General features: G+C 43.4%; 1 protein-coding gene across 1 annotated transcript in view; it reads right to left on the reverse strand.

The window, feature by feature from the left end:
• The window catches only part of LOC122539789 (ADP-ribosylation factor-like protein 5B), a 35,546-nt gene that overhangs the window by 7,882 nt on the left and 10,349 nt on the right, over nucleotides 1-17,315 (reverse strand). The window contains exons 2-4 of the mRNA XM_043674845.2: nucleotides 7,830-7,890; nucleotides 7,055-7,202; nucleotides 534-617 (exon numbers count right to left, since the gene is read on the reverse strand). Of these exons, the coding sequence (XP_043530780.1) occupies nucleotides 534-617; nucleotides 7,055-7,202; nucleotides 7,830-7,890 (293 nt within the window). The remainder of the gene's footprint in view (nucleotides 1-533; nucleotides 618-7,054; nucleotides 7,203-7,829; nucleotides 7,891-17,315) is intronic.

The raw sequence follows: 17,315 nt of genomic DNA on the forward strand, positions 1-17,315 counted from the left end.
TTGATATCCAGAGGAAACATTCCAGTCTGATCCAATTCAAACAATTGCCATGATAGGATGACATTCACAGTCCATTGCATTCCCTGGGGACACTGCTCAGAAAACCAATACTTCTAGTGTTTACTCCCTGACAAAGGGAAGTCCCTCCCTCTCCAAGGCACCAAAACCAACTGTGGCTGGAGCGAGCAGTCAACTCAGCACAAAATCTGGCTTACATGACTCATCATACAAGTAATATTTCAACTAGTGAGTCATTGATCAGGGATATTAAAAATAGATTTTCTTTTATGGTCACATGATAACTTGACATCTCCACTTCCTACAGACAGGTGATTGAACCTGACAGTCCTATGACTACTCAGTGAATCAGGCCACCCAGTTATTGAAACACCTGAAAGTCAAATCTTACAGAAACAACCAGAGTCAAAAATGATTTACGATTCTACATTCCAGACATCACTCTAGCAACAAGTTCCCTGATCCACCCTGGCATATCCAGTAATAAAAAGGTTGCTGTTAGCAGCAACTTGTACCTCATGTGCCAGCATTTTGTAGAGCTCTTCTTTCGTTATTGTCAACCGTTCTCGGTCTGTGCTGTCCACAACGAGAATGACAAACTGAAAAACAAAGTTACCCATGATGAACATAAATTGACCTTTTCTGGAGACAAATATCATTTATCATTAGCTCCTTGTTTAATTTTACAACTGGATTATCAGTATTTATCTTTGAATAATTGGAGGTATTCATTGACGGCATTTCTACTCTCCTTCACCATTGCCTTCTTTATAAATGGTCTCAACCTCACTGGATAGAGACAGGCTAGACAGCACAGAACTCCAAATGGCCATGCACATCTCTACACCAATTCAGTAGAGCAGAAACCTACAGGAAACATGGGGTGGACAGAAAGGGGAAAAAGAATCCATTCAAGAGTTATTCTATCAAGCAATTCAGTAGCAACAAATCTAGAACCAAAATATTACACTAAAAGCAGCTCTATTCAATTCAAATCAAGACAACTGCAGACAGATTCAAGAAATAAAGATTTTACTGCAACTCAAATTTGTGCTGCATTAATCAGAAACAAAGTCATGACTAGATTTGGTACTCTGGTACAGTTTCAGCTACATACCAGAATGTGACATTGGTGTCATTGTGGCAACAGCCATTACAGACAGTAATTTAGAGCTTCACCCCTGGTTGTGATCCAGCGTTAAAGCAGCTTAAGTGTAACAAACAGCTCCACTGGCAATGCTGACTAACAGTGGTCACAAGGAATTATTCCTCAGTGTCAAAAGAATTTAAACAGATTTTGACAGGTAAAGTTGCAACCACTTCAATGTTAATTGGCTAGCCTGGTGCACAGGAGATGGACATTTTGCTGCAGTGTTTGGAGTATGGCAGGACACAGGGGAAATGGCAAGTGTGATACAGGCCACTGGTTTCTTTTTCAACCTGAAGATGGATTTGTCAGTTTCATGGAAGTTAATAATCAACAGATTGGATAGTTGTATAAACACTATAGTACCCAGATAGTGCGAAAGGTTAAGCAATGCCAGCTGCAATACAAACTTCATGGAGAGGAGATTACCAGAAACTCGACTCTGAACAAGTTGCCAGATCAATCCAGCTGTTTGCCCTCTCCTATTTACTTTACATCACAATGTGAGAAACTTTAAAAAGCAGTCAACTAGACAATAATTTGACCCATTCATACCCAAGTGTACAACAATGCAGTTCAAAACAGCCTGGCTTCAAGCAGGAAAGCTAGCAGCAGATTGCAGTAAGACAAAGGTTCAGTACTTGTAATACATTTGGAAATAGCAAAGCTGTCAGGAAATACTGTTCCCACTGACAGTAACTAAAAGATTAAAAGACATGGCGATGAGTTTATTTCCAACATTGAGGCTGTATGTTCCACATTATCTTTTTTAAAAAAACTTCCAAAAGGCAGATAGCTAGTTGAAAGCTAGTTTGCAGTGCTGTATGGCAAAGTGGAGGAGTGACAGAGTCAGAGAGCACAGAAACAGACCTTTTGGTCACATCAGTCCATTGTGGTTCTGTTCGCCGAGCTGGAAGTTTTTGTTGCAAATGTTTCATCCCCTGGCTAGGCGACATCAGTGCTTGGGAGCCTCCTGCGAAGCGCTTCTTTGATGTTTCCTCCGGTGTTTATAGTGGTCTGTCCCTGTCGCTTCTGGTTGTCAGTTTCAGCTGTCCGCTGTAGTGGTTGGTATATTGGGTCCAGGTCGATGTGTTTGTTGATGGAGTTTGTGGATGAATGCCATGCCTCTAGGAATTCCCTGGCTGTTCTGTCTGGCTTGCCCTATGATAGTAGTGTTGTCCCAGTCAAATTCATGTTGCTTGTTGTCTGCATGTGTGGCTACTAAGGATAGCTGGTCGTGTCGTTTCGTGGCTAGTTGATGTTCATGTATGCAGATTGTTAGCGGTCTTCCTGTTTGTCCTATATAGTGTTTTGTGCAGTCCTTGCATGGTATTTTGTACACATTAGTTTTGCTCATGTTGGGTATCGGGTCCTTCGTTCTGGTGAGTTGTCTGAGCGTGGCTGTTGGTTTGTATGCCGTTATGAGTCCTAGGGGTCACAGTAGTCTGGCAGTCGGTTCCGAGATGCTCCTGATGTATGGTAGTGTGGCTAGTCCTTTTAGTTGTGGTATGTCCTCGTTCCGTGGTCTTTCCGTGGCTGTCAACCAACAGCCACGCTCAGACAACAACTCACCAGAACGAAGGACCCGATACCCAACATGAGCAAGACGAATGTAGTGTACAAAATACCATGCAAGGACTGCACAAAACACAATGGGACAAACAGGAAGACAGCTAACAATCCGCATACATGATCAACTAGCCACGAAACGACACGACCAGCTATCCTTAGTAGCCACACATGCAGACAACAAGCAACCTGAATTCGACTGGGACAACACTACTATCATAGGGCAAGCCAGACAGAACAGCCAGGGAATTCCTAGAGGCATTCATCCACCAACTCCATCAACAAACATCAACCTGGACCCAATATACCAACCACTACAGCGGACAGCTGAAACTGAACCGGAAGCGGCAGGGACAGACCACTATAAACACCGGAGGAAACATCAAAGAAGCGCTTCGCAGGAGGTTCCCAAGCACTGATGATGTCGCCTAGCCAGGGGATGAAACGTTTGCAACAAAAACTTCCAGCTCGGCGAACAGAACCACAACAATGAGCACCCGAGTTACAAATCTTCACACAAACTTTGAATATCAGTCTATGCTGAACATAACCCTGAAACTGAACTTGCCCCACCTGTCTGGCCCTGGCTCATATCCCTCCAATCCTTTCCTGTTCACATACTATCCAAGTGTCTTTTGAACATTGTATTTGTGCCAAACCCTCCATTTTGCCCACACCAAGATTCCATGTGATCTGTTGTAACAGGACTATTAAGCCCATTTCCACAACGTGTTCTTTAGTCCTTTTGAGACAGTCCCAGTGATTTTGGTGTTTGAGCATTCTGTACAAGGTTGAACACCATTCCCTGTTGCTAATTCCACCTAAATTCAAGCAATTTTGCCAAAAGCAGACCACCTGTGGTTCGTACATATTTTTGCACAATGTCTCCCACTTTCTACTGACATGGTGATCGCACACAATGTAATTTGTGGCACTCATTTTAAGATGGTGGCAATGCAGATCATTTTCTAGGCTAATGAGTTGCCAACCATGCCATGTGAGAGATCTTCCATTTTCCTCTATGTATTCCTTTCTATCCATCCATGCTAATTTCTCCCACTGAATGAAATTACATCAATTGCAAATCTCTATTTACACCATGAAATAGAAAACTATTGGCAATTGAGTTCAATATGAATGAGTCAAAAAAGCTGAGCTTTTCCAGCATCATCCAAGTCAAGAAGCATCCAAGAGCAAGAGAATCGACATTTTGGGCATAAGCCCTTCTGACGTTGGCTCTCTTGCTCCTCAGATGTTGCCTGACCTGCTGTGCTTTTCCAGTGCCACACTTTTCCACTGATCTCCAGCATCTGCAGTCCTCCTTTTCAACAGGAATGAGGGATGTCCAGGGAAGTGCATCTCCTTGGACTGAGCAATTGGATCATTGGAAAGCAACGGTTTGTTTATTGCAATTCTATTTCTCTTCTGGAAGGAAGAGTTGCTTGCCCTTTGGTACACAGCAACCCACCCAAATAGCTATTCACCTTCAAATGACAGGTGTAATGGGAGAGAGGCAGTGTAAATTCAGCAGATTTCACTAGGTCAAGAGCTTACATCTGATTTTTAAACACCCCCTGAACTGGTATTTCTACCTCTGGATTAGCCAGGTTAATGCAAACAGAGGACTGAACCAGTCATTGTTTTGATCTACAAGCATTTTCAGAGAAACTGAGTGATTTGAATTCTAAATATCAAGCACAAACAGCATAATTTTATTGCATTTATTCACACTTCAATTACAAAATCTAGAATATAGAATATTTAAAGCCTACATCACAAACATTGCCAATTTCTTATCTACATGATAGGTGAGAGTGAGGACTGCAGATGCTGGAGATTGGAGTAGAGTACAGTGCTGGATAAGCACAGCAGGTCAGGCAGCATCTGAGGAGCGGGAGAATTGACATTTTGGGCAAGAGCCCTTTATCAGGCATGATGGGTTAATAATAGTTGACTTTTCTCTAGGATGGGGCTTTCAAGGCTAGGGGGAGCATTAAGGAGAGATTTCAAATTCAATTCCTGGAATAGAGGAATTCCCTAGAAACTGGTCTCTGCCAGTCATGTTAGCACTGGGGTTGAATCACAACTATTGTTTGGAAAGCAGTCAGCTATAGTATACATGAGGAAACCTCCTGAAACTATTCAAAAGGGATTTCCAGAATCAGAAGTGCAGTTAAGTTTTGAAAGTTGTTACTTTAGAAATTTGCCTGAACTAATGAGATACCAAATCCTTGCAGTAGTATCCAAATGCTGGTTGTTCAATAAAGTCAGGGGGCTTGGGGTTTGAAATAAGGAGCTCTTGGGAAATTTCAATTCACGTGAAACAGCTAGAAATCATTCAGCTCACGTTCCCACTCGACAGATAAACATTTAGCATATTATTTCAATGTAGCTCATTACTTTCACTTGCTGTTTAATAGAACTATTAATAATTTGGAGTGGAGACACTGTGGCAGAAAATGTAACTCTAAGGGTCAGACAGTCTTAGAATTTGAATTCCCAGTGTGGAAACAGGCCCTTCAGCCCAGCTAGTGCATAGCGACCGTCTGAAGAGTAACACACCCAGACCCATTCCCCTATCTAATGCACCTAACCTTCACATGCCTGAACACTATGGTAATTTAGCATGGCCAATTCACCTAAACTGCACATCTTTGGTTTGGGGGGGCGGGGGGGGAAAACCAGGGCTCCTGGGAGGAAACCCATGCAGACACTGGGAGAATGTGCAAACTCCACACAGACACCCAAGGCTGGAATCAAACCTGGGTCCCTGGCGCTGAGAGATAGCAGTGCTAACCATTGAGCTACAGTGCCACCCCAGCGATAATACCCACTCAACCATCCCTAATGAAACATTCTACCTGAAAACTAACAGCATCAGGTGTTTAGTGCTCCGCCAGCACCTCCAACCATCTTGGGAGGAAGCTTAGCTATGTGACATTTTAAAGTTACTCCAGCACTTCAATCTGACACTAGGCATCTGGGCAACACCATCAAGAGAAGCATTCATTACAAATTACTGCAGACTGAATTTGATTCAGAGTTATGACTCTATAGCAATTCCCTGCATCAAGTTGGGTCAATACAATTGAAAGTACATCAATACAGGTGCAGGTAGCACAAAGGCTTAAAAACAGATGGAGATGGTAATGAGTAGAAAAGGGGAAGGTGTAGAGGCACGATTACTCAGATATTGGGAGTTGTTAACTAGGATTAAACAGCATTAGACTGAAAATTACTGCATTGTACAGACTACTACTTTTATTCGTACACAATTCATCAGGGAATGGAAAAGGCTAATGCTGAGAGGATGGACTCCTTGTCTACACAGTCCAGACCTTGATGTCAGTCACACAAGGGGTTGATTTTGGACTAAGATGAGAAAAAAAACTTCAAGAGGATGGAGTGCATTTGGAATTCCCTAACCCAGACAGCTGTGAATGCTCAGTAAATGATAAGTTTGTTCAGATGTTAAGTTCTAAGATTACAGAGGTGACATGGGAAGGCCTTACTGTATGGTGGAGCAGACTTGATGGGCTGAATGACTTAGGAGCTGAAAATGTGTTGCTGAAAAAGCACAGGTCAGGCAGCATCCAAGGAGCAGGAGAATCGACATTTCAGGCATGAGCCCTTCAGGAATGAGCCCTTCTTCCAGCATCTGCAATCCTCACTTTCTCCTGAATGGCTTAGGACTATGTCTCACGTCATTACTGGACCCTCAAAGCTAGCAACTATTTCCAGTTAAAGACATTTTTATCCAATCACACCAACCAACCAAGGCACCTATTGTCCTTCAAATCTGTTGAGGTGGCGATGTGGAAAGCTTATTTCCACTTGTGGGAGAGCTTAGGACCAGAGGGCACTGTCCCAGTAAGGGTTTGCAGCTTTAACACAGGTAAGGAGAAATATCTTCTGAGGGGAGTGAATACTTGGAAATCTTTGCCACAAGGGGCTATTGAGATTGGATAGACAAATATATTCAAGGCCAAGACAGACATTGTTAAAATCAACAAGGGAATGAAGGATTATGGAAAGGGAAAGAAAGCAGAGTTAAGAGCTAATGAGATCTCATTGAACGCAGACTTTAGGGGCTGAATGGCCTACTTCTGCTATGGACCAGGCAATTATATCTAGTCAAGTTTCCTCCACTTTATCAAATCCTCTCAAATGATCATTAATTCTCCTCAATTTAATCCTGGTAATCAATCTGCTGAATCAACATCACACCTAGTCCAAGCCCAGTATATCCTTCATGAGATAGTATGTAGAACTGGATCTAGCTCCTGGCAAATGGTCACAGAACTTCATAGAACCACATACCTCAGTGTTTGTATAATACGTGCTCCACGTTGAACGCAGCATGTCTTGGCCACCGATGTCCCACATTAGGAAATGAGTGTTTTTCACGACTATTTCTTCCACATTGCTGCCAATCGTGGGAGATGTGTGGACCACCTCATTCATTAAGCTGGTAACAAAACCAGAGGGTTACAAGGTTATTGCGACAACATCCATTACATCAAGTGGAAAGCTCAGGGTCCAGAGTGGATGAAAACTCAATCCATTATGGAATATCAAAAATCAATATTCCTGCTGTCACTAGAGCAAAATCAACTCCAAGCTCATGTCACCTGTGCCTTAGGAATTGATGGACAAACCTCAAATATCAGTCTGCATCTTATACATCTCTATGCATATGTGCAGAATATTTAACAGCTCACAACTCACTGTCTGAATTAGTTGCAGACTTGACACCTAACAAAATATGAAAAAGCATCACATTGTAGTTAAAAATGGATATATCTACATTAGATACTTTAACTTCATTCTGATTTCTTAAGGGTAGTCGACTGCAAAAAGCAATTCCAACAAGCATGTACACAATTAAGAGGGCTCTCACTGTCTCTGGGTCAGAAGGGATGGGTTTAAGGTGCATGTGCACCCAGAAATGTCTCAGCATTTTGAACCAAAACCTGTTCAAACACAAACCTTCAGTCCAGTTATTTTGGAACCAGACTCACTTGCAGTGATTTATGGTTTTAAAAAAGATTCTAAAGCAGCAATCTGGAGACAGAGACGATACAAGTGTACTCACAATTGATAGAGGATGGTTGTTTTCCCAGCATTGTCCAGCCCAACAATGATGACTTTGTGCTCTAAAAAAACGAACAAACAAAAACACCCATTGTTGGTTTAATTTGAAATGCATCAAATTCAGTCCACAGAAATGTAAAGCAGATTTAGAATCCTTCCCTACACTTAGAATTATCAAGCAGCCTGCAGTACCTTCACATTCCTATACAACACTGCATTAAAGTGTCTCAGAACATATTCTTTCCAATGAACATGTAGCAATGCGTTCAGATACAGCACATATCAAAGCCAAATATTCGCTTCCAGCTGTAAGAAACAGTCGAAGAAACTCAGCAGGTCTGGCAGCATTGTGGAGAGAAAACAGTTAATAGTTTGGATCCAGTGACACTTCTTCAGGAGTTTCTCTAGCTAGTTCTGCTTTAGCTGCAGACTTCTAGCACTTTCAGTTCTTTGTTTCTTGTCCTTAGGGACCTGGACTACAACCAACTGCACAATCTCCACTCGAGTTGTGTTAGCGCAGGGTCAGAAGATGGACGTTATTGGTACAAAAGAGGCTGGTTAATTAACTGCCAGTTATGTAGGTCCAGCAACTCAGTAGGTACCTCAAAGCCAACATTTTGTGGTCCTAAATACAGATACTTTCAGACAATCTGCCTGTTAGATGGACACCACGAACTTGAGGCCTTATTGGCTCTTAGCCACAGACCTACTGCAGTCACAAACATTGCTTTCAAAAAGTGTTTCCTTTCTCCAAAGTTCCAGGCTCTTGTAGGGCAACCAGTGGACCAACCCCCACTTCCGATAGCAGCTGTTATCGTGTTAATGAAACTGACCAGTCACTGGATGGCTATACCCAAAAAAGTGAACAACTTGGTTTTGAAGAGAACAGGAAGTCTGCACTTAGCAAATTGTCTCAATTTGCAGTTTTATTTGGCACCTCTGTAGCCCATAAATCAGACTTACCTGTAACCTGTGAGCTATTTAAAACTGCTACATGCAGGGTGTGTACTTGGGGAATATTAATTATAGTTGACAGACAATCAGAAGGTGTCTTTTGCTATGACAGCAATGTCTCAGATTTACAGCGATTAGACAGCTACCCAGTGAGCCTGTACTTAGAGTTGGCCTTTGGGCCTAGATGTGTTCTCAAAACAACATGTTGAGTGTGCAACAATGTGTACATGCAAGAGTGTACAATTGAGCAGGACAGAGTTCATGTGCAGACAGGTTTTATCCAGTAACCCAGCAGCTGAAGCAGGATTCATTCCTGTATTCTTTCCCGGAAAGATCTACTCAGATGCACAAGTCTGGACCTTTGAACTCTGCAGCTCCAAATTACTGGGAGATTTTTCTCTCCCTCCCCCCCCAAAAAGACTTCCAATTGCTCATCAGTTGGTACAAATTCTTTGTCCGTGTACATCAGGACTCAAGAGTTTTGTTGTGTATTGTTCTGGAGAATGACCATCTTCCAGAGGCTTAAGGCCATCATCCTGTCACAAAACATTTTGCAGGAAAATGCCAAGCATTTGCTTTGTTTTAGTGCAAATTAATGGATGGGAGCTGCAGTTAAAGTGAACATTCCTGAACTGAGCACAGATTTTATTGTTTGAGTTTCGTTTACAAGCTGTAATGAAAAAAGTGTAAGCAAAATTGTTGCTAGGTAACAAAAAACCACAACCACTGCCATAGCAATCTTGTTTCCTTCACCCAGCATGTATTGACTTCAGTTACAGACATTGCCACCAAATTGCAGTGCCGCATTGAACTTCCTAGAATCCCGACTGTGGGAACAGGCCATTTGGCCCAAGTCCACAGCGACCCTCTGAAGAGTAATCCACACTGACCCATTCCCCTACCTGATTAGTCAGGGGTAAATGTAGAGTAGCCTGTAATGTACTAACGTAGGTGAATTGGCTGTCCTAAATTACCCAAGCAGCACATCTTTAGATCGCAGACATGGAGAATGAGCAAACTCCATGGGCAGTCCCGAGGCTGGAATTGAACCTGGGTCCCTGGCACTGAGGCAGTGCTAACCACTGAGGCTACCCTATCAACTTATTGAATTTAAAAAGCCATTTGCTTGTAGCCTATTGTTCAGATCATACACTAATTTTTAATAATAATAATCAGTACAGCAACTTGTATTTTATCAGTCCATTGTACCTGTTATATGCAAGGGTCAGGCTGTATAAACTGTTAAGTTAGTGAAGGGCAGCACCGTGGCTCAGTGATTAGCACTGCTGCCACAGCACCAGGGTCCCAGGTTCAATTCCAGCCTCAGGCGACTGCGTGTGGAGTTTGCACATGCTCAGTGCCTGCGTGGGTTTCCTCCGGGTGCTCCGGTTTCCTCCCACAGTCCGAAGATGTGCAGGTCAGGTGAATTGGCCATGCTAAATTGCCCGTAGTGTTAGGTGCATTAGTCAGAGGGAAATGGGTCTCGGTGGGTTGCTCCTCAGAAGGAGGGTGTAGACTGGTTGGGCTGAAGGGCCTGTTTCCACACTGTAGGGAATCTAAACTCGTGACGAGAACCTTTTCTCCTTACCCCTACCTGACAACATGGACAAGACTACTCCTGGAACAGAGTGAAGGCTGAAACCAATTATGCTTTTATACAGTGCCATTTATTTGGATTCCTGCCTTTGGGTAGAGAAAAGGTTCAGATATGGAGAGAGTCTAAGCTTGCAATTAAAGTTCACTGGAAACCAAGAGGAATTGGGACTCTGTACAAAGGAACAACATGGGACACCAGGTCCTAGCCCAGTTCAATGATTGCATTTGAGAAGATGGACAGTAGTGTCTTTCATCATACCATCCTGCCACCAAGAGAAAAAAAAAGATACATGGCACCAGCCTGGGTTCAGCAGCATTTTCAGCTGAAGTGAAAGAACTATTCCTGAGGCCCAATTCTCATCTGATGCTTTAGTGTCACATTCCCAAGATGCTGCCTTTCAGATGGGCTGTTGAACCTGACAGACAAAAGCTAAATCAAAAGGTGCTCCCACTCTCCCTCGAAGAGTAGAGGTCACTGTTTAAGTAACATTTAAAAATACAGTAGTTGCTCACCTAGCCATTCATGTCTTTGCTGTTTCTGGGGCTTTGCTATGTATAAACTGGCTGGAGAATTATCGTACACACCTCGAAAGGCTTTGAGATGCCGTGCAGCTGTGAAAGGCAGCCAATATAAAACTTCAAACTTTCTTCACCTATCCCCCCCACCCCCACCTCAAACTGCTAACCAAATGGAGTGTAATCATGACCATCAGCAGTAACCCAGTCTGCTGTGGCAGCAGGACCAGAGATCAGAACAATCTAAACCATGAGGACAGGAAGGGAGGAAACACTGAAAGGTCACAGCCTGGGTTTCACATTTCCAGGAGGGCTGCTCGCTTGCTTTCTGTAAAAGCCCAACCCGGCCATCTGTCACAGCGAGCATACTGCAAAACCTGGAGACAGCCCACGGAGTCGCTGGGCCCATTCTGCAGACCTGCTGGCATTCAAACCACAGCTGTCGCCAACATGTACAGGCCACTGAACAAAAACCACTGAGTGACAGCTCCCCCACCCTCAACACACTGCATAAATAAAATCTGACCTTTGTCTCACAGGTTGGCAGAAAGTGCAGCCGTTATAGTCATAACCACTCACTGTGTAGCTCACAACAACTTAAGTCTTCCCTTTTGGGATCTCAAACACCAAAACTTGAAACAATGGGATGAGTTTACCCCACATGGACTGCAAAATGGGTTCAAGGTGATGGCTCACCACTATCCTCAAGTGAATTCAGGGCTGGGCAGTAAGTGCTCAAAACCTGGGCAATGCAGGCTGGGCAAGAACTCTTTAAATTAGTCACTGAAGTGTTTAACCCAAAACTGGACCAGCCACATCAATATCATAGCTACAACAGCAGGTCAGAGGTTCAGAACTCTCCAGCAAGTAACTCTATTCCCATCTTGTGAAAGTCTACCATCTATAAAGGCACAAGGCCAGAGGTTGACAGAACTCTCTCCACTTGTCTGGATGAGTACAGCTCCAACATGCAAGTAGTTTGGTGCCATACAGGATGAAATATTCCAGCTGTTTCCTTTTGAGGTTATGGGGATTGGGTGGGTAGAAAGGCACTCAATCGGTCATGGCAGACTGAAATGGTGGGATAGATTTGACAGGCTGAATGGCCCTCTCCTGACCTTATGTTCAAGGTCTGTAGGCTCAGTGCTACCAAACTGCATTGCAGCACTGAGTATGCAGTTTGTCAGGGTTAACATGTGCCAGGTGAAGGAAACAGACAGGGCAGTGGCTTCTGTTAACAAGTAGCAGTTGCTTGAATTATCTTCACTTCATTAGAGCTTGTAAACTAAATTAAAACCTGCACAGGGCTGCAATCATGAATGAGCAAGAGAAAGTCAGAATACTCTTAATTTCCAATGTCACTTAGATTAGATTACAGTGTGGAAACAGGCCCTTCGGCCCAACAAGTCCACACCGACCCACCGAAGCGAAACCCACCCATACCCCTACATTTACCCCTTACCTAACACTACGGGCAATTTAGTATGGCCAATTCACCTGACCCTGCACATCTTTGGACTGTGGGAGGAAACCGGAGCACCCGGAGGAAACCTACGCAGACACGGGGAGAACGTGCAAACTCCACACAGTCAGTCGCCTTCTTGGAAGGCCAGCAGCACAGCTCGTTTCTGCACCTGTTTTAAACCGCTAGCCTCTTCAGTCGGTTACTTGCTGCTGCAACTGCACAAGGCAGTGAGGTTGCACCAGAATACGGTGTAGAGTTTTGATCCCCTTCAGACAAAGCAGCTTTACTGGAGGCAGTTCAGAGGAAGCTCCGAGAGAGATTCCAGAGATAAGGGGCTTGTCTTACAAAGACAGATTAGACCAACACTCGAGTTTAGAGGATGAGATCCAATGGAGGTGATGTTTCCCCATATGGGGCAAATCTAGAACCCAAGGGTATAGTTTTAAAGGTAAGGGGCAACAGATTTAACATGTGAAAATAAATTACTTCCCTCAATAGGTCAAATCTGTTGATTTCACTACCCCAGAGCATGGTGAACATTACATAAGTTTGAGGGGAGACAGTTTTTTCATGAGTAGTGGGTTGTAGGGTTATAGAGAGCAGCCAGGAAATGGCATTGCAGCCAAGAAACCAGTCACAATCTCATTGAATGACAGCAGGCTCTTATTTGGTGGTGGTGGTGATTGGCCAATTCCTGCTCCTAGTTCTTTTATTAGGGTGATGCAAAAATCCAAGCTTAGACTCCCATAGGGAACCAAATAGGAAAATATACATATAACAATGCGGACCTTCCCCCACATTGTTACAATGGTGGATGGACGGACACCTAGCTTCAAAGTTGGACCAGGATAATTGAGCCAGAGTCCAGAACTCCATCGTTCACACTTCCTGCAGCATCAGGCAAGGCCTTCAGCTGCCTCTAGGATGGACTGTCACATTAGTGGTTGCTGAGAAAGCCACATTTACATTCCACAAACATGCCAAACAAAGACAGAACTGAAAAGGATCTCATCTGTATCACTTGCAGAATCAACACTTTACCTCTTAAATGAAAGTATTAAGAGTTTAAAATTTCATCATGAAATCAAAGAACTGAGCTCTGATCTTACATGTTGGTTGAAAACACAACTGTGCCTTGGGTTATCAATGAGTAACAACTGGAAGATCTGAATCAAAGTCTCAGGATTATCCAATACAAGCCTTCACATGCCTAGACTCCTACTTAAGAATGCTGTAGCAGAATATCAAAAATCCTAGACAGCTACAATGTAGGAGAGATGCTGCAATTATTTTCAACCAACCAATTTGGAGAGATGGCACCTCTAGGCCAGGTGGGACTTGAAACAAGACCTACTGCCCCAAGGTAGGGACCCTAAACTGCCCCACAAAATATTTTAACCCAAGTCACCATTTAAGTCATTTACAGCTGGTGGCAATGACAATGGGGAAAGGTGTTAAACCCACATCTCAATTCTCTGGAGTGATGCCCCAGACCTTGGAAATCAAGTGCATAAGAACAGCTTAACATGCTGCACACCAAAAATCATGATCAGGAGCTGCAATGTGGAATCTTTGTGCCAGCTGGGAGTGTAAATCTGGATCAGGAATCAAACAGGAATCATACAAAGGAGCTTCAAGGCAGTGAAATTGCAAGGAGAGGGGACGATTCAGAGGAGCTTCAAGGCTATTTACAAAATGTCAAATGAATGACAGATGCAGCATAGTGTGGAGTGTTGTTATCCGCTTCAAGAGGAAAACGAATAGCAGAATATTACCTAAAATGATAGATTGGGAATTGATGTACAAAAGGTGCTTTGTATACCAGTCAGTGAAAGCAAGCATGCAGGTGCAGAAAGCAGTTAGGATGTAAAATAGCTTGCTGGCCTTCACCATAAGTAAGTGTTGATTACAGGAGCAAGGACATCTTAATACAGAAAGCCTTAGTGAGGTTGCACCTGCAATACCTGTGCAGTTTTGGTCTCCTTCCCCAAAACAGATATACATGCTATAGAGGAGAGTACAGCAAAGGTTGACAGGCTGTTGCCTGGAATGTCAGGTTATCTGCACAAGGAGAGATTGGGTTGATTGGAGATGTATTTACAGGAATTTGAATGAGTGGATTTTGTTGAAATAAAATTCTAATAGGGCTGGAGACTTGGGACAAGGATGGTGTTTCCACTGTTGGAGGATCCTGGTCTTAGAATACAGAGTAGGCCACTTCAGACAGAGGAGTGGTTTCCTCACAGGGTGGTAAACCTGTGGAATCCTCTACACCACAAGACTATGGATGACAGTCCAATGAAATATTTAGGAAATAGATTTCCAGAGACTAAATGTGTGGAGGTATGCAGAGATAGGCAAGTATGGTGTTAAAATCTGTCATGATCATGCTTAATAGCATAGCAGGCTTGATAGGCTGAATGGTCTTACTTTTGCTCCAACTTCCCATTAAACATTTTATACCAACAGATTGTACTAATTCAAGTAATTGTCCAAGTAGTTTTAATTGAGTCATATCCAGACTATAACTAAAGCTCAATATATTACTGGACACAGTGCAGAAAATTCAGATTATGTGGTCCACACTAAAACATGCTTTGGGATGTTGAGACCATATAAATGAAAGCCATCTCAAAACATACAATCCTAGCTTAAAAGCACAGTTCTGCTTTTACAACAAAAAGCTTTAATGCCCTTGCTCCAGATGGAAACACTTTTCCGACAGATATCTCATCCTAACCTCCAAGTGTTGATTGGCACTTTTTCCTCTGCGAGTGATCTTACCAATAGAACCATAGAACCTTGGCAAGCTCAAACATTCCCACTGCAGCACCCTCCACCCAACCTTCATCGGAAAAGTAAACTGCTTCTGCAAAGGCAGGTCTGCTACAGAAGGTGTCCCTTGCTGGTTGTGCGGGAGATCTTGGCTGATACACTCCATCTGCACCACAGCTTCCAAAGCTGAGACACTGTGGGGACCACTTGGAGCAGTTGTTAATCAGAACACCACATCTGCTGTGATTAAGAATATTGCTGGTTTTCTATCGACAGCATCCTTCGGTATTCAATGATTCCGGAACTAAAAACACCATCACTTGGAAAAAAATGTTTAGGTTTGCTATTTTCTCCACAGCTGCCAGCTGTGAAATATTAACAGAAGTTCCACTGTACTTTGGTTGTGTTGTCTAAGGCTCTAGTTTGACATTGTTAGAGCATAATTAAATTTAAGAGTCCTGACACATGAAGACCTGAAGCTAGAGATCATCTCTCAAAGATTAAATATTCCCTTCATGTTGTACATTTATTGATAACCCAGGCCAGTCTTAACATTTTCAGACTACTGCTGGTCTCTTGGCACTGGACAACTGTCCTGTGGAGCAGGTGCTTGGAGATGCAGCCATCCTCTACCCCATGGAGAGAGAGACAGACCAACAAAACCTTTTGTTGTTGGCAAGCTCAGCACATGCAGCTTGAAAAGGAAAGGTCAGTCAATGTATCTGTGGGATGCAGATGATGTCCCAGACACTACAGGTGGAGGTCTGAGCTTTTTTGTTGGCAGCAGCAAGTTCCCCAGGCCTCACTCTAAAGCAATGTGCTGCAGATAGAAAAATGGACCCACTGGTCAGTTTGTTCTTTTTCCACACTGGTTGTGGTGTTAAATAGGCACTGAACTGGTGGACTCCCCATGTTTCTCTAGCTTTCCCTTAAACACATCATTTGCCTCTATCACACCTTGTGGTAACAATTCCCTATTCTAACAACAAGATGGTTAAAGAGTCCCTCCTGAAGATAATTTCAGGGTGACCATATCCTGCTATTCAAACCCAGAACTTGGGCAGAATGACAAGCTGACCCTGTTATCTTGGAGGCTCATAAATGAGCAAGAGGGAGACATTCCAAAGAAGAGTCATACAATTTCAAACATGCACTGCTTCTCTCCCCAGATTGCAGCAAGACCTGCTGAGCTTCTTGAGCATGCTAGCTCATTTCAGATTTCCAGCATTTGCAATATTTTGCTTTTCATGGAACCCCTACAGTGTGGGAGCTATTCAGCCCATTGAGTCTACATTGACTGTCTGAAGAGCATCCCACCCAGACCCACCACTTATCCCTGTAACCCTACATTTCCCATGGCTAATCCACTTAACCCTCATATCCCTGGATACTATGGGTAATTTAGCATGGCCAAGCCACCAAACCTGTACATCTTTGGACTGCGGGAGGAAGCTGGAGCACACTGAGGAAACCCACACAGACATGGGGAGAATGTGCAAACTCTACAGACAGTTGCCAGAGGGTGGAATCAAAGCAGTTCCTGGCACTGAGGCAGTGCTAACCACTGTACCACCCCTTAAATATCCAAGCTTTGTTTAAAATTCCAAAGCTGCACAGTACTAAAAAGGAGTAATTGACTTTTCATCTTCCAAATGCAAACAGCAATGAGACTCATCCACTGCCAGGGTTGGGGGGGGTGATCAGTCCAGAAAGTTAGCAGTACAGCTTTACACCTGCTTTCGTACCAAGCAGCTAAATCTGTGCTAGTACAAAATTCATAACTGATATCAGGCCCATTTATTCCTGTACCTGGGATCCAGGAACAAAGCTACACACAAGGCTACGGATCCTTAATGCTGTTCACGCTTCCCTGAATCAGTAAAGTATTCACATCTAGACAGGAAGGAGACCATTAACTGGAACAGTTTGATTCTTTCCACAGCATCTCATAATTGGCAAAGATCTTGCATGCCGAACAAGTGGAGACGTGGTGCACCATGAACAGGGGTCAGCAAGCTCAAAACAAGCTACACACCAGGGATAGTTACAAGCAGCAAAGCTCCACATTAACTGATGCTTGTGCAAAGTGGAAGATACAAGGTTGGCCTGGAGAATGGTGTTTTGTTTGGGGTGTGGGTGGATTAGCTGTCAGGCCCATTTCAAGGGGCAGTTAACAGAGAA

The sequence above is a fragment of the Chiloscyllium plagiosum genome, unplaced genomic scaffold, assembly GCF_037043375.1.
Source record: "Chiloscyllium plagiosum isolate Xiang-an unplaced genomic scaffold, Cpla_swu_hap1 HiC_scaffold_32, whole genome shotgun sequence".
Lineage (NCBI taxonomy): Eukaryota > Metazoa > Chordata > Chondrichthyes > Orectolobiformes > Hemiscylliidae > Chiloscyllium > Chiloscyllium plagiosum.